The sequence below is a fragment of the Capra hircus genome, chromosome 5 (genome assembly GCF_001704415.2).
Source record: "Capra hircus breed San Clemente chromosome 5, ASM170441v1, whole genome shotgun sequence".
Classification (NCBI taxonomy): Eukaryota; Metazoa; Chordata; class Mammalia; order Artiodactyla; family Bovidae; genus Capra; species Capra hircus.
The window spans coordinates 24,537,611-24,565,074 of NC_030812.1; the positions used below are offsets into that span (position 1 = coordinate 24,537,611).

At 38.5% G+C, this 27,464-nt stretch overlaps 1 protein-coding gene across 2 annotated transcripts in view; it reads right to left on the bottom strand.

The window, feature by feature from the left end:
* The window catches only part of FGD6 (FYVE, RhoGEF and PH domain containing 6), a 107,782-nt gene continuing 80,318 nt past the window's right edge, over window positions 1-27,464 (bottom strand). For both annotated transcript variants that reach the window (XM_005679831.3, XM_005679832.3), the window contains exons 9-21: window positions 25,335-25,385; window positions 21,713-21,771; window positions 21,558-21,629; window positions 20,779-20,847; window positions 20,162-20,245; window positions 19,365-19,444; window positions 13,465-13,567; window positions 12,843-12,989; window positions 11,910-12,012; window positions 9,895-10,022; window positions 6,653-6,781; window positions 5,896-6,044; window positions 1-4,317 (exon numbers count right to left, since the gene is read on the bottom strand). In XM_005679831.3, the coding sequence (XP_005679888.2) occupies window positions 4,281-4,317; window positions 5,896-6,044; window positions 6,653-6,781; window positions 9,895-10,022; window positions 11,910-12,012; window positions 12,843-12,989; window positions 13,465-13,567; window positions 19,365-19,444; window positions 20,162-20,245; window positions 20,779-20,847; window positions 21,558-21,629; window positions 21,713-21,771; window positions 25,335-25,385 (1,211 nt within the window). In that variant the 3' untranslated portion in view covers window positions 1-4,280. The remainder of the gene's footprint in view (window positions 4,318-5,895; window positions 6,045-6,652; window positions 6,782-9,894; window positions 10,023-11,909; window positions 12,013-12,842; window positions 12,990-13,464; window positions 13,568-19,364; window positions 19,445-20,161; window positions 20,246-20,778; window positions 20,848-21,557; window positions 21,630-21,712; window positions 21,772-25,334; window positions 25,386-27,464) is intronic.

A 27,464-nucleotide genomic window follows, 5' to 3' on the forward strand; every position in this document is an offset into this window, starting at 1 on the left:
TAGATTTAGTAAATTTATTTTGTATAAATATAATACATAACATTATTTACACTGCTAATATTTTATTTATAAAGGATCTATATCTCTATATGGACAATAAGATACAAACATTTTTAAAGTAAGTGTTTCTATAAATTTATGTCATCTGAAAAAATAGTATTTCAAGATTGGTTCTTAACATGCTATGATGAACTCATATAAAAGAAAGTTGCTACCATTCGTCCTAACCACCCCCTCAAAAACGGGGGAATTTGATATTGAGACTTTTTTAACATCTTAACAAAAAAAATCCAACTAGAAAATTTCCATTAGAAAATAACATTAGAAATGGCATAGGCTCCAGAATATTTGTTTTAGAGGCATTCAAAAAAGAGTAAGAGATCATTTGAATTAATTTAATTCACAACAGTGTCCAGTGAATGCAAGGCACTCTGCCAGGTGCTGAGGAGGAATCGCAAACGAACAAGATACAGTTGCTCTTCTCAAGGCTAGAATGTGATAAGCACCATAAGAAAGTCTGTTTAGGAGCCAAAGGCTACAGGAGCATAGAGGAAGGAGAGACTAGATCTAATCTGCAGGAATGGGGAGAGGCTAGGATCAACTGTTATAGAGAAGTCTTAGGTAAATAGGCAGAAAAATGGGGTTGGGGGAGGATGAGAAAAGACAAAACGGTGTGAACAGAGGAAGGTAGGGTCGGGGTGAGCTGCCACATGATACCTGAGCAAAAGTGTTCACGCCAAACCACTCGGAAGGCAGTGAAGGTTGTAAAGAGCAGGAATGAAACTAGATTGGAACTATGCTTAACAAGGTGGGTCTGGCGGTGTTTAAATGGGACCATGCAAAGGCATTGGAATTAGAAGAAAAGTTATGCCCATCACTGGGAAGAGGTAACAAGGACTTGAGCTAGGGTGGATGCAATAATAGGACAAAGAAGGTGGAAAGGACACGAGGGCAATTGTAGAGGGTCTTGGTGAGACCTGGAGGCAGATTCTGGAGCCAAGAATGGTGTTTCTCCATTGTAGAAGAAAATATACAGATCTGAATGAAAGGAAATTGAGTTTTAGACATTTAAAGCTTAAAATGCTTAAGATGTAGATGTCCAACAGGTACTTGCTAATATGGCCTTGCAGGATGGTGGGAAGAGCAGGTCTAAGATCTGAGTTATAATATGGGCCATCCGGGACTTTTGAGTTCGAAATAATAAGAATCCTGTCCTTACTTTCTTCAACAAATATTTTCTCTTGAAAGATGCAAGGTAGGTATTTTGTGAGAAACTGATGTACCAGGAATAAAACAGTATGTTTTCAAGGACTGTGCAGTATACTAAGGGAAATAGGATTTACCTCTCTGGAAGCCCCTGTGATGACATCTGACTACAACAGATCTCAAATTTAAAAAACTAAGTACAATGAAAGCACACTCGAAGACATAAATCAAGATACGCTGTGATGACATTTACATTTTAACTGAATTACTAAATAGTAGGCTTTCCCTATTTCTGGATATAGTCTACCATCCAAATATAAAATACACCTTTGGCCAACAAAACTATACTTTAAAGTTATCCTCACTTGGTTGGTTCATTACAGCTTTATATTAAAGTTTGCTCTGATGATCTCATTTTAAGAAATGCTACTACACTATCAATCAAGCTTTTAGTTATTAAAAAGGAGATGTATCTTGGGAAAAGACAATAGCAGGATACTGGGTACATTAGGGAACAAGGGGAAAGAGGTTGGGAAGAGGTTTAGAAATACCAAAGATAAACTTTCTCATTTTCTTAGACTCTGGTGGGTCCTCTATGTTTAAAGCTGCCACAGGTAAGGGAGCAGCACTGCCTAGAGACATATACTAAGGCCGGCCTTCCCCTAGTTTGACCTGGCATCTCTTGTCTAGGTTTCTTAAGCATCCTTTTGGACTTAACTTTATAACTACTCTTCTTTCTCCTTATGAATAAAAGGAGACACTTGAAAAGGATTTGATGGAAGCCCATGTATCAATGTAGGAAATACACTAAGCACTATTGGGATCTAAGTACTGTTTATGTTTTCTTCTCATTTATAGTGTGCATGCAACATCTTTCTTGTTGCTAAAATGTTAGCTTCAAGAGTGGTTTTAAAAGTATCGACAGCTTTATAACAAAATATATATAATCAGGCTTCTCATTTGACATTGAATGAGCAAGGTTAAATAATTGATCCGCTTCAGTGAAGTTATGAAGGACCGATAAGGGAGAAAGGGAATGTAATACTATTCCACATTTAAAACATCGGGGTCGGGGGGAGGCTGGTAATCCGATAGCTTCTTCAAAAGGCACCATATTTTATATTTTTCAAAGCCCTCCATGGGGCTAAGCCAACACTAGCATAATCATACATGCGCTTCACATGTAATTACAACTATTAGAAATCTGTGCACTGTTTCTTAAATATTTAATTCTTGATTCAGCCAACTCTTAGAAAGACAGAATAGCCACTGGCTGATAATTTTCAGATTCTAATTAGACCAAACCTGCAGTCAGAAGGTTGAAAGCTCAAGAGGAGGAGAGAGGAACCCCAGTAACCTATTTTACAAAATGCTGATCCTGTGAAACCAAAAGAAACACTTCATAAGGCATGACCTTGGTCTCTAAAAAGGACACACTAAAAACTGCAGGGATTTTAACATGGAAGCCTTATTTATGCTATCTTGGTTAAAGTTAATGAGATGCAAAGAAATGTTAGTTTACCTACAGCTAACAGAAAGACTTGGAAGTTAACATGCAAGGATTGTAGGTGAGGTTGCAAGAGGGTTTAAAATGACTCCACAGCAAGCAATAGCCAGAAAACGACAGCAGTCATACTCGAGATGTAGAGACCCTGGTGCTGCAACAAACACTCAAAGGGCTTCAGAAGGTGCTCGGTAACTCTTGGCAATCACAGAGATAATACGAATGAGGAAATTCTTTACATAACAGCAGAAGGGAAATTTCTTGTGCCTTTTATTCAAAATTTCTTGCCTTTGAAGATACTTTATATTTCATTTACGCTCAGTCAATAAATTTATCTTATGAATATCAGGAATGACTTTAATCATAGTATTAATTTAATTTTACTTCTGCTCATCAATTTTATGTATAAAGCAGTTCATATGTTAAACAATATGTGAGCCAAAATAGGAATATAAGTCCTTCCTAATGAGGTATGCTGACAGCTGTTTAAAGGAAAATATAAAAAAAAAAAACTTTAATTACCAGAAAGGACGTAACACAAAGTGGTATTTAAAAATCTTTTAAAAATGATTATTATACAATTTCTAATACTGGCTTAGAATATGTGCTTTTTGATATGGTAATTCCAGTTCATTTAAAAAATCACAATATTATAGAAAATGTAACATTCTTTTTATATACAAATACCTCTCTACTACCTTGGGCTCAGAACACTTAGAAGAGCAAGGGACATTATGTAATATAATACTCGCCCTATTTTGCTTTTTAAAGAAATAATACATTTATGTTTGTGTTGAAATGGTAGTTTTTTTTTTCTTTTTTAAAGATTAGACTTAATGTAAAGGCCATAGAGTTAATTATCTGTGTTACCCTGAAAATGGAAATATTCTTTTTCCTACTCACAGTTGAGTTAAATGAAAATTCAGATTCTATCCCTTTGCTGTAATTCCTTGATGATATAACATTATCTCATAGCACAAGAGGTACGTAACAGTAGAAATACTTTAGACAATTTACTGAAATTTTGTTTCAGTTACTGAGGTAGAAATTGGCCATGTGTTTTTCCATTAAAAGATACAAAAATTCATCTAAATGTATGGATTCAAAGACATACATTTTTTTCATCAGCTGTTTAATCATAATTTCCAATCCAAAGACTGTATAGAAATTCACTCCTTGATGTGTGTTTTTTATTTACCATGACTTACACTGGTGAGAATGTTACAAAGTAACACTAAAACACGCTGAGAAAACAGGATGGACTGTGTCACAAACAGTTAATACAGTATTAAGATAAGTTTTCTGGTTTCTAAAGAAAAGGTACTTCAGAATACAGTGTGAATCTCACAAATAACTCTGACCGTTAAGTAAACAATAAAATTTTAATAAATAACATACATGAAAAACAAACATTTTTTAAAAATTACCTTATACCTAATAAAATAATTTCTCTGATGAAGATTTTAGTTGGATTCATCTTGGCATTGTTCAGTTATATAAAATGTTTCTACTGCACTTATTCTGATGAAATTCCACTGTTTTGGAATCACACGAGATGAAACCAACACAACTACAATATTGTGCCTTCTTGAAAGGCTTCTATCCACCTGTAAGAGAAATTTGTTAGACTTGTAAAATGCAGTCATCCAACATATGGTAAGACAATACTACAGACCACAGCTATTCTCTTGGATCCAATTACCCTAACAGTATATTTAAGATCTTTTCTATAGCAAATGAGAATTCTGTATGTATGAAACTACCCTTTCATCTGGTAACTTGGACCAAAATTTGGCCTGAAGAGTGCATCTTTTATTCTTTTTAATGGTCAATTTAAAATGCAAATGGCATATAAGTTATACCATAATAAATAAAAAGATTTTTTAAATGTCAAAAGTTTTCTTTAAAATTAACACATTTTAATATTCTGTAATATGAAAATATAGCAGCCCATGTGATATTAATAAACTCAAAGAGAAATTTATAAATTAGCCTGTATTAATTCTAAATAACAACTAAGCTGATTCTTTTCATCCAACTACATTCAACTCTCTTGAAGGGATTTCTATCTTGTCAACTATATAAGGAAAAGATACATATTCAAAAGTTCAACAGCTAATCATGAACACAAATAAAAATGATAAGAAATGTAATATCAAACAGAATTGTAGGCAATTATTTTATCCAAGTAACTATTTTTTAAAGAAAAAATAGCTGTGTCATGATTTTAAATTATTCTTCAGTACCCAGAAGTAATCATTTAGATTAACAGCTATATATAGTTGGAAACCCTAATACAGACTGAAAAAAAAGGCTTATAGAGTATTTGTAATATAGTATCTGATTATTATTGAGGGGGAACATGTTTAATTCTGATACATTACTTGTAACTTCCTTAATAAAAGACAAGCCTTACTTAAAGCATTCTTTTAGATTTGCGTGTACTTTGAGAGCCTAGTGAGAAAACATGAGCACCACTTGGTGAAAATAATGCATATTTTTATTTTGAGGCCAAAATAAAAATCTAGTGAAAGGGAGGTGAACTGAATTGTTTTGTTCACAGAGGACCTCAGTTTCACAGAGATACTCTTCTCTATGTCAAGCAATCTCATGACATCTAAATAAATATTCTTTTTGGAATTTTGAAGAGACTAGTTCAACCACTTCCATCTAAAATGATATACATTTCCTTCTACTCAGTCACTGGAAATAGCGTAAGAGACTCTTAATGTGTTTGACCTTCTCCCCAAAGATATAAGTTAGCAAGCAGCTGTTTAAGCTCCTGCCGTTCCATGGCATGATTGACTCACTGGATTGCCAAAATCCCAGAATGTTTCAAAATAAAATTCTTCACCTCATTGGAGGAGAGGTCAAATACCTCCGCTTCCCTTCCTTGCAGCAAAGCAGCTTCATGCTGCTTCCTCAGAGGTCATGTGTACACAAAATATTTTGGACAGAACTACCTATTTTCTTTTCCTTTCTGCTTCCTGAAAATATTCCAGATACTCTTGCCTATCTTTAAAACAATTCTAAAGAGTTTGAATAACATTTTAAATCTTTCTAAGTGGGATCTCTGATTTACATTCTTCATTGATCCCATGCATGGAAGTAGGTTATTTTTAAAATCAATCATTTAAAGTAACAATTTGAAATTTCATGTATGAAAAAAAGGCTGAATTACTTACTTCTGAGCTGAGTGAGCATCATCTGCTTTGAATACATAAAATAGCATGTTTTTGTGCAGTAACTGAAACACTCTAGACTCTGAATTCTCATCTTTGACTTGAGCGACTGTGAAGCCTAGTAAAGGTTGACTCTCCAAAGCTGCCACATCCTAAATTTACAAAGACACAAAGGAAGACGGACTTTCAAAATGATACAAAATTCAGACCTGCAACTTTTTATCTGAAAAGCTCTAATTTAATTTCAAACAAACACACATACATAAAACAATGGTAATTCTAGCAACGAATTCACTTTTCATTTATTCAACAATATTTATTGGGCCACCCCCTCCCCGCCCATCAGACAGACACTGCAGTAGACAGTTTCCAATGTGTTCATATTCACTGATTTCATATTATTTCTCTACAACCATGGGAAGTGAGTAAGTACATTACTTTCATTTTATTGATGCAAAAAACACAGCTCAGAAAGGTGACATACCCCAGTCTTACCAAACTTCTGCCTTTAGTGAAGTAGTCAGTAGTCACAAGATATCCCCCAAACTTAACATTTTAACACTATGGAAAATTCCTAACATCTTTGAGTATCTTTAGGTACAAAACAAGGACACTGTTCATGTCAAAAACAACAGTAGTATCTCCCCCTCTCAAAGCAAAGCAAAAGCGTAGACAAACAGATTAAGCAAACACTAATTATTTCTAGGTGGCACTATAAAACAAGACTCTAAATTATTCATGTTTACATTTCAGATCTTACCTCACTTGCAGCATATGTATATAGTACTTTATTTTTTATGACAAACCACAAGTGTTTCCAAGGTTTTTTATTGCCCTTTGATCTGTACAAGTAGCCACTCATAGAGGAATCTTCTGTGTTTGCTGATACCTAAATAAGCAAACCCCATACACAGTTTAATAGGTTTTAGACAAAATCAAAATTTAAAAAGACAAAATTGTTTTTGATCATTGATGCTGAAAGCAATAACCATAATAATATCGTGCTTAAGAATGAAACTGTTTATATTCAGAATCTGCTGCTGTACAGATTGAATATTGCTATTACCATGAGCATAAAATCCTTCCTTTTAGAAGCAATTCCAGAATTTTACCTGGTTTACCTGTGCTTGCATGTATAGGTTTCTTAGTGGGTTCCACTAGGTTTTCTGGGTTGCCAGGAGATGAATAACTTCAAATGACAAAAATGCCTTTTTAAAGCTGTGTTTTGGGGACAGTATATGTTGTTTATTGCTCTCATTTAGGGGTATTAGGGAAAATTCTTAAACCTTCAACTTTGTTTCTAAGATAACTCTGGATTTCTACAAATTATATCAACAGATAAGTAAACAGGAAATTCTATTTTTGGGGGGAGGGGGTCATGCAGCTTATAGCAATCTTAGTTCCCTGGACAGGGATCAAACCCCTGCTCCCTGCATTGGGAGCTCAGAGTCTTAACCACTGGTCTCCTAGCAAAGTCCCAAGTGGAAAATTTATATCTAATGTTAAATTAGAATGTCTATTAAGTGCAAGTAAATCTGTATACAGAAATAACATCTTATATAAGACTACCAAGTAATTAAAAAAAAGGAAAACTACAACATTTACATTCAAAAGAGGTTTCTCTTAAAATGCAGTTACACTGTGATACTACTGATAGTAAGTACTTAGGTTAACTGTTGCTATCATTGCCTGAAATATTTTGTACATTGCTCTTTTGGAATATTTTACAATTAATTTAATAGCCATATAAGACCAATCACAATACTGAATAATCATACATAGTCCTCTATTATCTTTTTAAAAGAAAAATTAGTGTTAAACCAGTTTAATCATCTAATTCACAAAACTTTCATTCTAATGATTCATTTAAAAAATAAGTGAAGTTATCGATTCAAGAGACACAGTCTGCCATTACTGAGCGTACTGAAGTTTTGAATGTATGTAATTCTAAAAGATGAATTTCTAAAAATGTACTGAACATCAATGGAATAAGAAAATATTTTCCAATTCCTTAAAAAGTTAAACATAGGCTTATTATACAATCAAGCAATTTCACTCCTAGGTATATAACCAAGACAAATGGAAGCGTAAGTGCACATGGAAAGCTGTATACCAATGTTTACAGCAGCGTTATTCACAACAGCCAAAAGGTGGAACAACCCAAGTGTCCCTCAACAGATAAATGGCCAAGTTGCGGTATATATCGAAAAAGGAGTACTGTTCAGACACACAAAAGAAAGTGCTGATGCATGCTATAACTTGGCTGAATCTCAAAAACACTGTGCTAAGTGAAAGAAGCCAAACATTCAGGATCATATGTTGCATGACTCCTTTTCCATGACAGCTCCAGAACAGACATAAGCAGGTTCACGGCTGCCAGGAGGTGGGGGGCGCGGGCGCGGGCGCGGGCGCCGGCGGGGGTGTTCTTACGCGGTGATGAAAAAGTTTCAAAACTGGAGCAATTCAGCAGCTATACATCACTGTGAATACACCAAATACCACTGAATTGTGTATCTTTAAACAGTTAATTATATGTTACATGAATTTCACCCGTTTAAAACAAAAGACAAAAAATCACAGGTTTCCAAGGAGACTACTTTGACTTGTATAGAACGTATTAGAAAAATGAATTTCTCCTGTGTGGCCACAGAGGCGCAAAGGAATGGTTTTCAAACTTCAGCAGACATACACCTGAATCACTGAGAATGCTTGTTCAAGTTTCTGATTCCACATAGCTGGGCCCAAGAATCTACATTCCTAGTGAGTTCCATGGTGGTGCTGCCGCCACTCTGGAGGACACTGAGAACCAGCGGAGTCAGGGGAGAAAGCAGAGGTTTGAAAGTGGAAGGCCCGTTTGTGTGCTTGGGTAGAAAGATGTACAAAAGCGGACTGGAATTAGGTTGAGTCTAGTCTATAGGCCATGAAGAGTTTTTGTAGCCAAAAACTCTGTGGAGTTCTGACTAAAGAGGGGAGCACGTGTCAGAATTAAAAACAGTGACATCAACATGGAGAAGTGAAAAATTACAAAGAACTGAAAATCATTTCAGTTGGTTAAAAACTTCAAAGTTTTTGAATGTAGACTTAGATTCAGGAATTGCGTGATAGAAGAAAAAGAGTTAAGAGGTATTCACCTAGCCGGCTTATCCAGTTTCACATGAAACTTGGCAAATGGAACTGTAAATCCTATTCTTACTATTTCATGAGACTGGCTATAAATCACTTCCTAGTATTTCAACAGCCATGATGAAATATGCTCAACTTTACATGAGGAACATGATCTTCGTCAAATTTTTAGAGTTCCTTTCTTCCACTTTTCATGACGGAACACCTCGACAGCAAACAAGCAAGAGAACAAAATTTAAAACGCTACTTTTCCTGGGCACAAAACCAATTAATAAACTAACCAAAATAGGAGTGACTAGAAAGGCAGGACTATTTGATCTCTTGACATCGGCTGATTTCACACTTGACTTTGAGGAACTGGGACAGGATATCAGAGATGCATATGGATTTACTCCAGGGGCAGGTCAAGCTTTGTAGGTTATTAAAACTTAAAATTTTTTCTGTTAAGTTGAAGGAAGAACAACCAACTATCAGTGAACAATCTACTGTATCAGTTTTACATAACCTACTAATGCCGAAAAAAAATAAGCCATGTAGATGAGTAAATACTAACAAAATGCCCCCAATAGTTTATAGACTTCTTCCCTCTGATAAGGGGTCTCCTCAAAGTAATTTTAAAAATTAACATGAGTCCAAGTTATCTTTACTTTCTATCACTGCTATAAAATGCTTTCCAAACCTTTCAACAGTCATTTTCTAAATGACTCAGGTCATAAGGGAGATAAGGGAGGCCTAAGCCATATCCATCTTCAGTATTAAAATGCATGTCTTAACAGTGGTAGGAAATGGCATCTTCCTTTATGAAAGAAAAACTAAAGTACTATCTGGGTATGAATAATTCAGCCTCTATCAAGTTGCAAGTTTAATGGAAACACTTACTTCTTTAAGAGCAGCTGGGATTTTTTTCTGTTTCCTCCCTGATGGAATACTATGTAAGACTGATGATAAGGCGCTGGAAGGAGATTTGTGATTTCCAGGGGATCCAAACTTAGGAGAGTGCTGGTGATCTAAAACAAACCAGGTACACTTATGGAACCAACGGTAAACATTCTGCAATTCAATTTAATCCAAGTCAATAAACACTGTTGTGCAAAATATCCACGGAAGGATACTTAAGAGACTTGTGTCACTGAGGCTCCCGGGAAAGGAAGCCAAATGGGTGGAAGTTGAGTGGGAGGAAGACTTTCCACTGTCTATTTTTTACTTTTTTCAACTGCAAACCATATGAGAGAATTGCCCCTTTAAGCCTTCAGAATTCTGAAACATGTTCATGTACTACCAACTTAAAAAACTAAATTGAAAAAACTTCTCTCCTGACTTAAAAAACAAAACAAAACTAACAACATCATTTAGTATCTAATATATGACCAAATAACATTACATAAAATTTTCGAAAAGGGACTATAAGGCAAGAGGAGGCAGTAATTAATTTTGACTGCAGACGTTCAAGGAAAGCTGAAGCTGGCATCAAGGTATAAGTAGGAGTCTGGCAAGCAAAAAAGAGGAGGAAGAACACTTAGTGAAGAAAAGTCAGCATAAGCAAAAGCACAGAGATATGAAATTAGATCATCTAGTTGAAGGTGAAGGTGGAAAAAAGAGGACTGGTTCTAAGGACTGTCTTTTAGACAGTGGGAAATTAAAAGCCTTCTGGGCTGGGAAGTAGACTCAATTTAGAAAACTAAACGTGACAGTAGGAAAGGGGAAGGATTTGCAAGAGAAAAACCTGTTAGGAAAGTAGGACAGTAGTCAGATGAAAGATAATGAAGGCTCTGTTAGGGTGGAGATGCTGAAGTCAAGAGCAGGACAGATTTTTCGAAGATAAATTTGACAAGATTTATTGACCAAATGGGTGACAAAGGAGTATTCAACAATGGATTTTGAATGTTTGAGCCTATATTAGCTACTCAGAGAACAGAGGGAGGAACATAAGGCTGGCAGAAGATCAGATGAATGTTTCTTTTTGGAAAATGTGTACAGAAAATAACAAACGATTCCTCTATTAATGTATGGATTTTGAAATAGCATGTCATCCAGTTTTATTCACTTAGACATTCTCATCTGCTAATGAAAAGCTATTCTTCATTGCCATGAAGGATCATCTTTTAAAAGTTTAGATTCTCTAAGTTTCAGGAATTCTAACTAAAGGATCTTCTCTCAAAATGTAGACCTGAGCTGCATTCATCTTAACTGGAGGAATGGATACTTGCAGGCAGATGTAACTCATCATTTTGTAGCTGGTAAAAAGCTGCACATTTAGATTTAGAATAAAACCTCACACATCAGTCCAAGTGAATAGAATAAGGCTACCAAAGCGCCACTTGGTATGTTTTCATAGAGAACTACTTGACTGATAGATAAAAATGATTTGTAATACACATAGATATGAAACTAGAAACTTGAAAATTACTTAGAAGCTAAAGTTCCCTTGTAACTGTTCGAAGCATTTCATCCTGTGATTATACTTCTACAATAGAATCCTTAGCAAAAACCTTTTTTGAATAAAAATAAGTTTCAGTGCAACCTTTCCTGGAATCATCACAAAATATGAGTGAAGAAAGCTTAACTATCCAGTGCTATGTGACACCTAGAGGGGTGGGAGATGGGAGGAGGTTCAAGAGGGAGGGGACATTTGTATACCTATGGCTGATTCATGTTGATGTATGGCAGTAACCGACACGAAACTGTAAAGCAATTATCCTCCAAGTAAAAATAAATAAATTTAAAATAAAGAAAAAGAAAGCTTAACTAAATTAAGAAAGCAAGATACTTAATATTTTGAGAGAAGTATCACCAATTATATTGCTAATAGGCCCTATGACGATTCTTTTAGAAGGTTTTTTGCAAGCATCTGGGGCATAAAGGAATTTTCAGTTAAATCTTTACTTATACATTACCTAATTTCTGCAGTTCTTGGAAACAGTGTTCACATACTCTTGCTGGTTGATTTTTCAGGTAATCTAAGCCATACTTGTTTGATGAACAAGCTTGGCATACAATCTGCAAACACATTGGAATTATTTCATTTCATTTAGAATAACCTTTGTATCTAAACCATCAGGCACAATTTATAGCTCAGTCTCCTTTTCAAAACCTGTTCATAGTCATTGAGTCTCAATAACCACTCAGCAGAGGTATGTAGGGAACTCACACACAATACCACATTTGAAGAGGCCACAGATTATCACTGATTGCTTATGACAGATAATAACATACTAATGGAGTTAACAGGTGCAAAATGTTTAGAACAGTGCCTGGTGGGTAGTAAGTGCTTTGTTACCTGCACCATCATCACCGTCATTGCCATCATCGCTGCTGCAACCATGAACACCTCTGCTGTACCTCTTCGTAGTGTCTGGACTGTATTAAATGTTCTCTAAGTAACATCCATTAAATCTTTACAGTCACTCTCTGATTTCATTGTTACTATGCACATTTTACTGATAATGTTATAAAAACTTAGAAACATCACAAAGGGTAACTTCAACACTGAAAGTTTCCTCCTGTTAGGAACGTAGTATTGGGACAAATGTAGTTTCAACAATTACCTATAAATGTGAGCAACTATTTAATTGTGAATTTGTTAGTTTTTTTTTTTTTTTAATGAACACGTTCTACTATTGACATCCTAAAGTAATCTTGGGGTAGAAGGAGTAAGTTTCCTAACAAGATTGCCTCATGCTAAATGTTTAGGGGGAGATACCAGTCATGAGACAGTATCTCTTTCCTCCCTACCCTACAATGGTTTACAAGGGGAAATACACTTCTTCACCATGTACAGCATGCAGCTAATGAAAATCACAAGGGAAGTGAGTGTGATCCTCTCCAACCTTTCCGCAGGCCCGGCAGTGATGTCGTCTCCAGGTGAGAGTAAATTCACCGGTGCAGATCATACACATGGTGGCCCTGGTATCAGGAATCCAGATGGGAGCCTTAGATCCAAGAGGACTAACCTCATCTTTATTTTCTGAGTCAGCCTGTAGAAGAATGACTTCTGATTATTTCTAGGCACACTGCCTGCTACAGCTTCAATCTTTTTATTTTGCACTGGAGGCTCACAATGCTGATGGTATCATTAAGGGTGCGGATGAAACAGGAACAATCGTATTTTTCATCTTCTCAGGACATTAAGATTAGCTACATTCCAACAATCCTCTAGTGCAAAACTGTACTACCATTGCCTGTGGTAGTGCAATGACAGCTGATTAGTTTCTTCCTCAAACTACACTACTGTACTTTCTACAGTGAGGTCTTATAACCAGAAAAAATATGAATGCCCTATATACTATCCTAGACTGGTAGACATTAATAGAATAAACATTCAGGCTCTGAAATTATGCACATACCCAATCCTTCTGTGAAGCATATGCTGCTTTTCTAAACCCCTGGGAAAAGTTTAAGGTGAAATGGTTTGAAATGCACTTAAAAAACACACAAAGGAAAAGACAATACCTCATCAAGACTCCGACTAGGACAGAATGTGATTCTTTTCTTGGCATACTCTTCTATTGACCTGGAAATGGCTTCGAGCCATTCATCCCTTTCTGGGGCAGAACTGTTGGGGGCAAAAGAGGTTCTATCAGCCAGATGTCAGCTCTTATTCTTTGCCTTTTTCTTACTTTTTTTCCTTCTGCCATGGCAACAGATTCCACCACCCTCCAACAATGTGAGTCACAGGCAACAACTTGGAGGTTTCTGGGCACAAATAACCAGCGGGCATTTAAAGAACATATGGCATTTTAGCAAACACAACACTTTTCTTCTTTCCAAAGATATCACTTTCTAAAACTGAATGGCTTTTGAGTCTCCTAAATTTGGAGGTATTTTTGTTCGATTTAAGGGCTATTCATGCAATTAATAATTGTGATTACTTATATAACCAAGGAGCTTCCTGAGATATAATCCTAGCTTTAAAAATATTCCAAGGAATCAAGTTTCAAATCCAAATTTACAACACAGAATACTAAATATTTTTAGGTTACTAAATACTCTAGAAAGGGCACTAGAGTAAAGGAAACATAGTTTTGGTGTCATAAACAGAAGCTGAAGGCGTGGTTAATAAGGTAGAGAGCCTTCAGTGGTTATTAGGGCTCCTCTACCAATTAAGTCCATCACATTTTCTGTTCTTACCCTCAGTTCATCAGGAAGCGTGTGACTCAGATATAAATAGAAATGGGCCAAATAGGGGGACAGCCTGCTCAGAAAAATGCGTTCTTGTTCTATGTTTTTGCAAAGAGGCCCTCTAAAAAAATTCTATGGTGACTCAGAATCATTACCGATATCGGTGCCTTTGTTTTGCAAACTCAGGAGGGGAGACACATTTTAGGTATTGTGTGTGTGTGTGTGTGTGTGTGTGTGTGTGTGTCTTTGTAGAGAGAAAGAGAATTTAATAATAAATGTAAAACTGCATCATAATAAAAATCCATTATAATAATGGGAATGTTACTGTGTAAGAAAATGTGTGTTTTCTTATTTTTAAGAGAAGCATACTCAAGTATGCAGGAGTAAAATGACCTGATATTTGCCATTTGTTTTAAAGTACTTTTAGAAAAAAGGAAAATCTGTGGTAGAACCTTGGTAATTTTTTGAGTCTTAGTGACCAAATATGCAGGTTCGTTGTAGTCCTCATTCTAATTCTAAGTGCGTAACTTTTAAGTAATGACTTCAAAAGGAAAAATTCCATCATAAAAAATTATACAAATAGGCATATTTTGATGAACCCAGAGCACATCAAGGAGATACTTTAACCTTCCCCACCATAATCATTCTCAGAAATGAACCTTCTAACTAAATGGCTTCAGTACCATTTAGAAAATGCACTCATACAGATATTAAAAGGAAGGCATCCAGTTTACAAACAAAATTTTAAAACTAGTGTATTTTTCAAAGTTTCATTATGTATCATAACCAAAATAAAATAGAAATAGCCCCTATCTCTCTAAACCAAATCAAACCCACCTCAGTTACCTCTGCTATTCCACCATCACTGTTCCACTAGCTGCCGCTAATTTAACATTGACCACATTATCAGCCAGTTGTGCTGAATGCTCTCTGTGCAAATATCCTCAGAGGAATCTCTCTCCCCCCCAATCCCAATTTCACACCCCATCTCCATCTACAGAAAAGCAATGTGAAGACGTGAACTTGCTTTAGATAATATGATGCTCAGGATGCTCAGGTGCTCAGTCCTGTCTGACTCTCTGTGACCCCATGAACTGGAGCCCACCAGGCTCCTCTGTCCGTAGGATTCTCCAGACAAAAATACTGGAATGGGTTGCCGTTTCCTTTCCAATGGATCTTCCCGACCCAGGGACCAAACCTGTATTTCTTGCATCGGCAGGCAGATTCTATACCTCTGCGTCACTTGCGATGCCTTAGATAACAGGCTGCTGTAATAAATGGTGACTTGGTATCAGACCCAGGTGTGGCTAAGGAGAGAACCCTTCACCACCAGGCCATCTCTAGCCCTTGTTCCTGTCCTCTGAAGAGTTGTGCTATGAGAATACGGGCCCAGGTTCTGGGTAAACATTCATAAAATATTACTGTGCCCCCGCCTTCTCTCCTTCCCCAACTTTTCACTGGAAAAGGTAACAGAAAGCAGAGAGACAGATGGCTAATGTGAGGATTGCTGTCTGATTTTTCTGGAGCCCTGGGAGCATGTGGAATGTGATTCGACTGCAAATCATGTCACATATGCTGTTCTTTCATTCGGTTATTCCTGGCTTTTTCTTGTGTGGGCTTCTGCCAAAACAATGTTTATCAGCTCTTGATAAAACACGTCTCAGAGACCACACACATTTGCCTCGAGCATCAAGTGCAGACATTCTAGCCCTGCTTTTGTGACATGGTTAAAAGAAGAATCAGCATCTTCCTCCTATGAAAACACAGTTAAGACAAGTATTCTTTTCTTTATGGGATGTGGACACTACCAGAAAGCAAATTTGCATCAACCAAGCACCTTTTCACCACTGACTGGAAAGAATTTCTAAGGGAAAAAATTCTCCAATAGAAGGGATTTCTGGGTGCTCGACCTGACACACCATGGCCTTCTTGTGTTAACTGTGGGATGCTACTCTGGGGTCCAAACGCCCCACCATTTCAGTTCACTTGAATAACATTTACTGGGAGCCTCCTATGGCCCAGGCATAATGCTGTGAATCGGGCACAAGAGTACCCTTGACTTCCAAGTGCTGACACCCAACTGAGGTGAGTCCTAAGAACAAGTAATCACCGTACAATACAGTACGGGTAAAGTAGATAAGTAACGCAGAAACAGTAAACTACCTTATTTGGGTAGCAGAGGAGGCTTTGCAGAGGCGATGACTAATGTGCGACTGGAAGAATCACAGGATCTAACCAGGGGACTCTGGGGTCTCCCTGCGCACTCCCAGTCAGTCTGCTGCCTTCGGTCAGCACCTCTAAACTGATGACTCCCCAAGACATGCCTCCAGTCCAGTCTCCCTTCTGACATCCAGCTCCTGGCATAAACTACCTCTGTGCTGGCTGATGACTTATAGGCAACTCACTCAATATGCACCTGTGTGCCTCTGCTCAGTCGCGCCTGACTCTTTGAGACCCCATGAACTGGAGCCCACCAGTTCCAGGCTCCTCTGTCCATGGCATTTTCCAGGCAAGAATACTGGAGCAGGTTACCGTTTCCTTCCCCAGGGGATCTCCCACTCTGAACCTCAATTCCTGATTTCTCCCCAAAGCTCCTAGTTACCTATCACAGCAACCTGATACACTGTCCAAGCTAAAGACTCAATCTTACTGCCTCTCTCATTTCCTATGTCCCACTACTCACCGCCTTCAGTTCCCTCTCAAACTATTCTCCACAGAGTAACCAGATATTCTTTTTAAAATGCCAATATGATCACATCATTCCTTTGTATAAACCCCCCAGTGGTTTCCTGTGGCTCTTAGGCTAAAGACCAAAATCCACAAGACAGTTCTGCATAATTTTTCTCCCTGTCCCTTCAGGTTTATCTCGGCTCACTCTCCCTCTCATTTGCTATGTTCAAGACACAGTGGCTTTTCAGTTCTTTGAACACGCCACGCCGCCTGCTCCACCTCAGGATCTTCGTTCCCACCACTCCCAGTGGCTAAGAGCCCCCTCTTTTTGTCTTTGCCAAGCTATCTAACTCCTACTTACCCTTCATACCTCAACAGACACAGGACCTGAGGGAGGCTATCCCTAACTGCCCTTTCTCCATCAAATCTAACTGAAGGCCAGACCTCAGACTAACCATAGTCCAGACCTCACTATCGACAGCCTCCTATCCGGTCTTCTAACTTTTACTCTAGCCTCTGGTGGCCTGTTATCTACAGAGCAGATAGTGTGCTTTTTTAAAAACGAAAAATGAGGTCACACCAATTCTTGGCTTAAAACCTTCGGATAGTTTCCCATCACACTTAAAAATTCAGTGATCTTACTAGATCATTCTAGGAGCCAGATCTGATAAAAACACACATAATCTAGATATATAACTGATAGGCAACCAAAGAAAGAAAGACTGACCATCATTTTCTGAATTGTTTAATTTTTAATAAACAGAATGCTTATCAAAGCACATTTTAGTTAGAAAACTTAAGAACAATTGAAAACTTAACTTCCCTATAAGCATTTCCTCTTTGGATCTTTGAAAATAAATTTCTTGATTTTAAGAACCAAGCTGAAGTATTCACCAGGAACCTGATATACCAGAACTTGATATTCTTTGCATTTTTTGTGCTAATTCAAGAAAGAAAGAAAAGAAAGGGGAAAAATCACATAGTTTCAGGTGATCAAACTTTTTTCTCACTTTCTTAAAAAAAAAAAAAAAAATTTGGCTGCACGGCTCGGCTCATGGGATCTTAGATCCCCGACCAGGTATTGAACCTGGGCCCTGGGCAGTGAAAGCATGGAGTCCTAACCACTGAGCAACCAGGCAAGTCCCCTACTTTCACATTTTAAATACTGATCTGGAGGATGCTTCAAGTACTCCCTCCCTTGACAGAGCTCTGCTTGCTCTAGCCAGTATCTGGGAAGCACGTGACAAACCCGGAATACAAGAGTTTGTCTTCTCCTGGCATCCTGAGATTTAGTATCAGACAGCAGTGGCCATTCTATTTCAGAAGAGTGACATGACCCAGGGAGCTGCTCCTGTGGTCTCATTTGGGAAGCTGGCACATTTGGTCTGAGGCCTTGACATCCACGGACATAGGCAACATTAGAACAGTTAAAAGAATGAATTTTAGTGTCAGATCCAAATTTCAGCTCCACTGGCTCTGCTACTTAATAGCTGGTTGACTTTTTTCACCATAAAATGGGTATAATAGTAGTAACTCACCTAAAAAAGTTATTGTGAAGATTTAATGAATTAATACACAGAAAGTACTCAGGATAGTCCCGAGCACAGAGTAAGCACCATGTAAGGGTTTGCTGCTATTTTGATTACATCAGGGGCGAAGTCTGAGAGCCACCCAGACTTGTTATCCAGATCTGGCAGTCGAGCAAGCTAGAGCTGTTGGTGTCTTTCCCTTCACCAGTCAAATCCTGCCAGACAGCCACTCCTGGCACCTAGCCAAACCTGAATAATGTACCTGTATGAGTCATACAGTTTCAGGTTTCCTCAGCACTTGATTTACATTATGGTCTTATATTTTGCAGTACACGTAAATCACTGTAGGTTTCTATTGGAGGCAAAGTGGTATGAAAATAACAACAGAATTAAAACCACAAAAAGTTCTGTTCATATCCTGACTTTGCCAGCAATGGACAACTCAATTTTTCTGTAACTTGGTCTTCCTCACTTTTATGACACCTACCTCAATAGATTTGTTATGACCTTGGAATGTTACATGAAAACTTCCTTGTAAAATATAAAGCGTTAGATGTTTTAAAAAACATTGCATATCACTGTAGAAGGATTTGAAATACCCACTTCAAAAACAATGATTGGCAAAGCACTTTTTAGCATTATTACTCCATTCAGAGGGACATTTTAATATTTGTGCTTCCAGCATCCTACTGTATCAGCTCTCAGACATTCCCCCTACACGGTAAATCAAGAGTAAACTGCATGGGGGACTCCCTGATGGTCCAGTGGCTAAGACTCCTCGTTCCTAATGCTGAGGGGCTGGGATCTCGTTCCTCTGGTAAGGGAACTAGATCCCACATGCTGCAATGAAGACCTGGCGCTGTCAAATAAATTAATAAAAATAAATTTAAAAAAGAAAAAGTAAACTGTATGGTATTAGGAGAGAAGAGAAGGGGGAAAAATAAGTCTAGTTGTTAACCTTAATGTGAAAAATGTTGCAGGTATCTGAGCCTGTAATACTGGCAAATGTTTATATGTATTTGTAAAATGTACCTGGCTGAGAGGATGAAGGAACGTTCTACACTTTCGATCTTAAGTTCATTCTGATATGCTTCTTGGGTGGGTTTTCTGACCTGGAAGAAAGCAAAACGAACTGAGCAGACATTTCCTATGGAAAACCTCATCTCTGATGTGCAGTTAAAACTGCCCAATACTCTCCCTCATCTGCTCCAGAAGAATGTAAACACCCACATACTCATAGGCCCAACTTTCCCATCTTCAGGCCTTTGCTCACCCTATTCCCTCTTCCAAGACTGCCTTTCGCCACATCTCAGTGTGGCCAGATGTGACGTACTCTGTTAAGATTCTTGGCTCTTCCTCCAAAAAGACTTCCTCAAGTCTCACTCTTTTCTCACTGCCAACTATCCCTCCACCATGTCCCATGAAAAGCTACACGTTCTTTATTTTCTGAGCTCCCACAAACTTTGTGCCTTTACAGTGATTATTTATTACCATCTATTTTATAGGTATTGATATGCTGTGTATTTGCTTCCCCACTAGTTGCTAAACTCATGGGGGTTTAGAGCAAAGGTGGAGACAAAAGAATCCTGCTTCAATTCATCTTTGTATTTTTCACTAAGTCATTAACATGTTTTGTTTATAGCAGTTCTCAGGAAATATCTTGTAACTAAATTAATATACGAGGGAAAAAATGAATACGTGAACACATGAACAGGAACACATGGAGACAGGAGAGAGAAGGATTATGAGAAAATTATCATTGTAGGGATTTTTCTCTAAATACATCTGGGTTAAAATATATATATATATCTTCTAACAGATGCACAGACCTTCATTCCAGCCAATGATAGCATGTTGTTCAGTTTGTACATCCCAGACTGCACTGGTGTTGTATACAACAGGGCATCATTAAACTGAAAGTAGAAACATTTCATAGGACAAAGTAAAGCAAGAAATTTTATCTACAAAGATACTGGTAAGACACAGGAATAAAGGAACAAAATTACCTCTTTGCTTCAAACTCTCTCAATAAAATACTTAGATTCTGCTTATAAAATCAGAACCACCTAGGATGTTCTATTAGTATATCACTAGAAGGCCATTTCTGGAAAATGCGCTTTCTGAGTTCTATAAGAAATTTGACATTTTCTGAATTCTAAATCCCACTAAGGAACTATAATTTGCCAAAACAAAACACCGACAGAATCAATTTTTCCAAATCAGACATGAAATAAACTAGATTCAAAAAGGAAGTAAATTTCTACTTATGCACCATACAAGACTTTGTTTCCTATACTTGACATGCAAATAAGCACTCCAGACAGTCAAAGATCCCACTAAAACTGCTATTTGAATGTGCCAAGCTTATCTGGCCTGAACAGAGGTCTCCTTTCCCTAAGCAATTACCCCTGCCTTGGGTTCAACAGCAACACACATGGCCACTTACCAGGAAAAACATTCGGGGCTGCATGACTTTCCGAGACAGCTTCATCAGAATTCCTTCTTTGAGAAAAACCTGATTCATCCAAACGAACGCCCATTTAGTACCATCACAACTACAATATATGTATACATGTAATTTCCTTTTCAACCTTCTTTACCCAGATTTTTTGTGTGGAGGCTGGGTAGCATAGTTTCCTTGTGGCTTTTTACAGCCATGGTTTCTTTTAAAACCCTTAAAGTCATTTAGGAATTGAATAAGCCAGCAGAATTCTATAAAGCCAATATTGACCCCAGGGGTACCATGTGATCTAAAATGTAACTGACTGAGTGTGTACTTTATCCCGAGGCTGAGCCAACATCCTGACAATTGCACTTTGTAAATTTCCTGAATTCATTCCCTCAGCCACTTTTGTGCTCCAGGAAGAGCATCAGAACACCAATAATTTTCCCCTCCTCTCAAAATTCACTCTTACATTGAAGATTTGAAATGAAATTGTCTTTAACGCTGTGTGAGGTCAGCTAGGATTACACAATAAAATGATCCTATTTAATCAGATACTCTGTGGGGTCCATTGCCATTCTCCTAATTGAATTGGACTTCTTGTTACAGTGACTTAAATCATGCATGTTTTTAAAGGATAGAATGAAGGCAGTTAATCCAGATTGGGTCACTGAAGACTAACAATAACAAAAAACCTATTTTCATAACTCAAATGAAAATAGTTACAAATGGTGACTAAATCCATTGTATTAAGCTTGTCAAAGGCAATCTAAAACACTCACCCGTCCAGGCTGAACTATTTCATGGTGTCCATTTAAGCTGTACTGAATTTGCATAAGTTTCTGGAAGTTGTCCTACAGAAAGAGAATACAGAGCATATGAAGGCATGAGCTCCCAGGCACAACAGTACAACAGCCACTGAAATGAAGATACTTACTCCTTGCTTCATGGTGTCATTGGCGTGGTTGGCTACCTCTATAACAATAGCAAGGGCATCTAAAACACGTAGGAACAGAAGGGGCATTTGATCAACATCATTACCAATGAAATGCAACATTGACCAATTCCAGGTAACAAGATGGCTAGTGGAAGAGCTCAGTTAACTGCGCGTGGGCAGAAATATACATGGTGAAGTTCGATGAGAGCAAAACCAAGGGGAAACAGGCAAAAACAGTACTTATGAAAAGAAATGAGCCAAAGACAGACTCTGAAGACACATTATAGGGAATTCCCTGGCAGCCCAATGGTTAGGACTGCCATTGCAGGGAGTACGGGTTCAACCTCTGATCAGGGAGCCAAGAACTGATAACCATGCAGTCTGGCCAAAACCAAAAAAGACACATTATAGACCATGCATATCAGCAGCAGGGAGTCAGGATTGTTTTGCACTGAGATTTGAGCTGTTGGAGACCACAAGGATATGAATAGGATTTAACTGGAAGCTGAGGACCATTCCAGGATAAACTGCCTTGACAGACGAGGATCCTGGGATAGGAAACCAGAATTATGAGAACCTTCGATTTAAGAAGGTCAGGGCTTAGCTGTCTTCTCTTAGTCTGATCCCAAGAGGGAAAAATGCCACATGGAAGCCTACTGTATCTTAGGAAATTACACACATTATTTTGTGAGTTGGGTTACTGAGCCTCACCTGTGTTTTATTCTTTTTATTAACTTTTTGCCTTATATCAAATGTTTCTGAATGTCTCACTCAGTCTTACCATCTTCATTATACATATAAAGGAAAATGTGTCCCTTGTCTCCTTTTGGGCCATGGCTGTTCTCAATACAAGACAGCAGTGTTCCCCTAGGGAATGCCTGGATATGTGTAAGATAACTTCTGTTTGTCACAAAGATGGGAAGGTCCAGTGGCCCTTCCTGGGAAGGAGCCGGGGATGTTAAATATCCTGCAATGCTAATTAGCAATCCCCACAAAGAAAGCTCTCCCATAGGACAGCAGCACTTCCACAGAGAAAAACTGGCAGAGTGTTCGAGAGGGAAGCATACTCTCCTGAGCCTGGTGTGCCAGTGACAGTAACTGTCAATGAAAGGATTATTTTTTTAAATCGATTTCTGGAAAAGGTTTGAGTTTTTTTTTTGGACCAGCTACTATACCTACTGGGATTCCCTGATGGCTCAGATGCTAAGAATCTGCTGGTAATCTGCAGGAGATCCAGGTTTGATCCACGGATTGGAAAGATCCCCTGGAGAAGGGAATGGCTACCCACTCCGGTATTCTTGCCTAGATAATTCCATGGACAGAGGAGGCTGCTGGGCTACAGTCCACGGAGTCACAAAGAGTTGGACATGACTGAGGGACTAACTATACCTTCTAAGGGATACTCTTTCTGGTATCGACCCTGGAGGTTTCTGTAGCCTTTAAATATATTATGGGGCTTTCCTGGCAGTACAGTGGATGAGAATCCACCTGCTAATGCGGGGAACATGGGTTCGATCCCTGATCTGGGACGATTCCACGTGCGTGAAGCAGCTAAGCCTGTGCGGCACCACTACTGACCCCATATACTGCAGCCACTGAAGCCTGCGCGCCTAGAGCCTGTACTCTGCAAGAAGAGAAGCCACCACGATGAGTGGCCTGCTCTTCGCAACGAAGAGTAGCTCTGCTCACTGCAACCAGAGAAAGCCCACTCACAGCAACGAAGACCCAGTGCAACCAAAAATAAATGTGTTATCATCACCTTTGTTCATGGAAAGCAGTATCTTCTTATACAGATTCCAACCACATATTGGAATTTACTGCAGTTGGCGCTCATCATGGAAGATATCAAGAGGAGAGGCTAGACACATTCCCTGCTTTCTGACCTGCTTGAACTCCCAGTGGACAGGGACAAAGGTTTGAAGATTTAATGAATGGATGAAGTACTAAAGCTGCTGCTATTTGGTCACCTGGCCTCCAGGCTCTGACTTCTCCCACCCATTCTGCAACCCTACTCTTCCCATGTCATCCCTTTACAAGGCCCTGTGTGACTCTGTCCCTTTAACTCTTCCGCTCACCTTCCAAAGCTATATTATCAACAGCCTCATTTTCTCTTGCCCTTGGGCAATCTCATCACTGCACTGCACTGCCTCTGGCCATATAGAACATGTCACCATTCACTGCTTATTCTAAGCCATGTCTTTGCAGAAATGTGTAATTTCCTTTAAACAAGCTCCTTAATCTCTGCCCTGCCTCTGTTTTACTGGCAAAATGGACCTAACAATGCACTTTCTTTGAAGGCAGAAGCCCTGGGACAGATGTTTTCTTGAGGCCTGATCTGTTCAAATCTGTCTAAAATATTTATCTTCCTGATGTCCATTCTTCCTCTCGTCCACCATCTCCAGTCAATTCATCTCTGGTTCCTCCTTCCTCTAAGTAGAACTCTGCCTCTTCAATTCTCACACTTTGTTCCCTCTTTCAAATGATTCTATACTGCTCAGCGCATTCTTACTTTAAAGCTATCTGCTTTGTTCTTTACCTGAAGGGTATCACAGACGTCCTTCTTCAACTAAATCATGTTCACCAAAGACAAGAAGCATGTTCTATCCCCCACTCCAATCTCTTCCTTTAAAAAAGCACCCTTGAAAGCATAACACTTGTGAATAGAAAATGTTAGAGAAAAAGAAGTAAAATGACTAATAGAATGAACAAGAGTCTCTACAGAATGGGTTAAAGACCTTTTAGCTTCGTAATCTGATAATGTAAAGGACGATGCACAAGAATGTGATCAAAATTCATAAGATGAATGGAGTGGAGATGGATTTGTCTAGGGTGTTTCTGTAGATTAGAACCAGGGATATACCGATGACATTTAAAAGAGGTAGTTTGGGAGTAAATAGAAAAAAACACTACTATCCCAAATGGAATTAAATCCTTGTGTGTGTGTGTGAAAGACAGAGAGAGAGAGAGACAGACAGACATACTTGCGTGCATACGCGTGCGCGTGCACACACACACACACACACACACACACACACACACAGTGGATTATCCCAAGAATATCAATGAATCCCTTGTACTGTACTAGACTATTCCCCATATGTACTATTGGGGTAAGGAGTGGAAGGATGACAAAGCTAATGCCCATCTTTAAACAGCCCCAGAGTAATAGATTATTTTAGACCTTACCTCTAATTTGTACTGTTTGGTCACTTCATGGACTCATGATTTTAAATCCTGAAAGGACGTTGCAGATCAATTGGTTCAATCTCTGCTTTTGAAAGCTGGTGGACATTTAGTGAAGGTGAATGCACCCTGGCACAGACAGACTGAGCCCAGGAGGATGAAGCTTCCTGACCACACAGCATGCTGGGACCACCCTTTTAGGGGGCTGGCTCTCACGGCTGCCTGGCCATGGGCATCTTTGGTCCCTATAATTTCACCTGCTTCCAGGCCACTAACACTTTATCTAGCTCTATCTTCATTTGCCCAAAACAGAGTTTAAAAAGGCTTGTTATGAATAAAACACAGTTTTGTATATGGGTTTTGTTACATTTTTACTTTCTAGGTCCAAATGAATGTAACATAAAAACTTCTAACACATGAGACCACAGGAATCATTTACCTTGAGTGTCTCTGTAATCTCCAGAGTCTTCTAAGAGATTTTTCAAATAATCTAGAAAAGGAAAAAAATAAAAATAAAAAAAAATATATATATATACACAGTATTTAGTACACTGAAGTACTAAGGAAAAAAAAATCAGTCAGCCTTATTAGTCAGCCTTATTGGTTAATATACACATTCATTCTGGTTGTGCTAACTTTCTAAAAATGAAAGACTAAAGCCCTGGGGTCAATTTGAAATCAGGACACAGAATCAGAGCTAAGAAAGAGCCTAGAGGTTGCACTGGTGATTTTAGAGATGAGTAATTGGGCTACTGAGGACATGTCTCACCCAAGTAATCCCACCTCTTTGTGGCAGAGCCAAGATCAGAATCCAGGTCTCCAGCTCAACACTTTTACTCCAACACAGTAAATCCCAAGATCAGATGTATGTCTAGTTCCAAAATTCAAGCATTAATAAATTGAATGCCTAAGGGACTCAGATTCATCAATCTTAAGAGTCTAATAATGCCCAGAATACATACCAAAAAAATGCAATATGTGTGTCTAGACCAGTGGTTCTCAAACGGGGGCAACTTTGCCCCCCACCCCCCTCCCAAAACATTTGAAAATGACTGAAGATATTTCTGATTATCACAACTGGGTGAAAGGGGACACCGCTGGCATTGAGGGGTTAGAGGCCAGAGATGCCGCCTTCACATCTTCCAAATGCACAGGATTGTCCTAATGTCAACTTTAGGACACTGTCAACAGGGCTGCAGTGAAGAAACCCTGGTCCAGATGAAGATGGTCTGTAAATGAGCAACATGGTACACGGCAGCTCTTGCAACACAAAATAAATTAAGGCAATAGGTTATATTTAATTTGTCTTTAACACCAAGGAACATTGCTGGATTTCAAAGTGACACTTCCAGTTGAGAAATGCTAGATGACTTAACTATCAAATTAAAACAAATCCCATTTCCTATAATTTCAAGACCCCACTACGTGGTCCCTGCTGACTGTTCTGATTTTCTTTCTTGCTACTGCCTTACGCCAGCCCTTTGTTCTTATTAAAGTTTGATTCTGCACAATTTCTTAAACACTTCCTGTGTGTTCCCTGGCTCTATACCTTTTGTCTTTAATGCGCTATTCTTCTGAATCCTTTCTCTGTCTCTGCATATAAAAATTCTACTCATAATTCATCAAGGCTCATCTCAAATTGCTCCTCCCCTACCAAACTTTCCATTTGAAAGAACTATTCGTTCCCTTTGAATAATACGTAACACAGCAGTTACTCACTGTATGCCTTCTATCATTTTGTTTTTCATTAGATTCAAGGCTCCTTGTGGGCAGGGCCTGCCCACATCTGATATCATCTTTCTATCTCTCATACCACTTCGCCAGAGACTTGGCATACAAGGGACAAGAAATACTTAATGAATTTTTTAAAAATGATTTTTTTCATATAGGATTTTGTCTTAGTGGGTAAAAGGCAATAAAAGCTAAAATCAATCCTAATTCCTGTGGGAGCTGGGAAATGGAAAGAGGAAAGGCATATCAAAAGACTGAATGCATTTTATCAGATCCAGTCTCCACTACGAGATACTGTAGATGACATTAAGCCTCTGTGAGCCACAACACAGGTTCTATCTTGCCAGAGACCATCACACCACTTGCGCCCCCCAGGTGGGCGCTAGTGGTAATGAACACGCCTGCCAACCCAGGAGACGTAAGAGATGCAGTTTTGACCCCTGAGTCAGGAAGATCTCCTGGAGGAGGGTATGGTAACCCACTCCAATAATCTGGCTTGGAGAGTCCCATGAACAGAGGAGCCTGGCAGGCTACAGTCCATGGGGTTGCAAAGAGTCAGACACGACTGAAGTGAGTTAGTACCATGCAATCTCCATTTAGCAATATTATGGAACAAATATAATTTCATCCCATGGCTTTATGAAGTCATGCTCAAAAAGGCACAAAGAGAAACTTGCACATTGCCAGCTTTTCAAACTTAACAGATGACATAAACATACACACCCAACTGTTGAAACTATACTTCTTTGAGACACTGATCTAAGGACCTGTGTGAGTCTAGACATGCACACTGTAACTACGCAGCCCTGGCAGGAAGTCATGGTGAGATGCTGTGGGA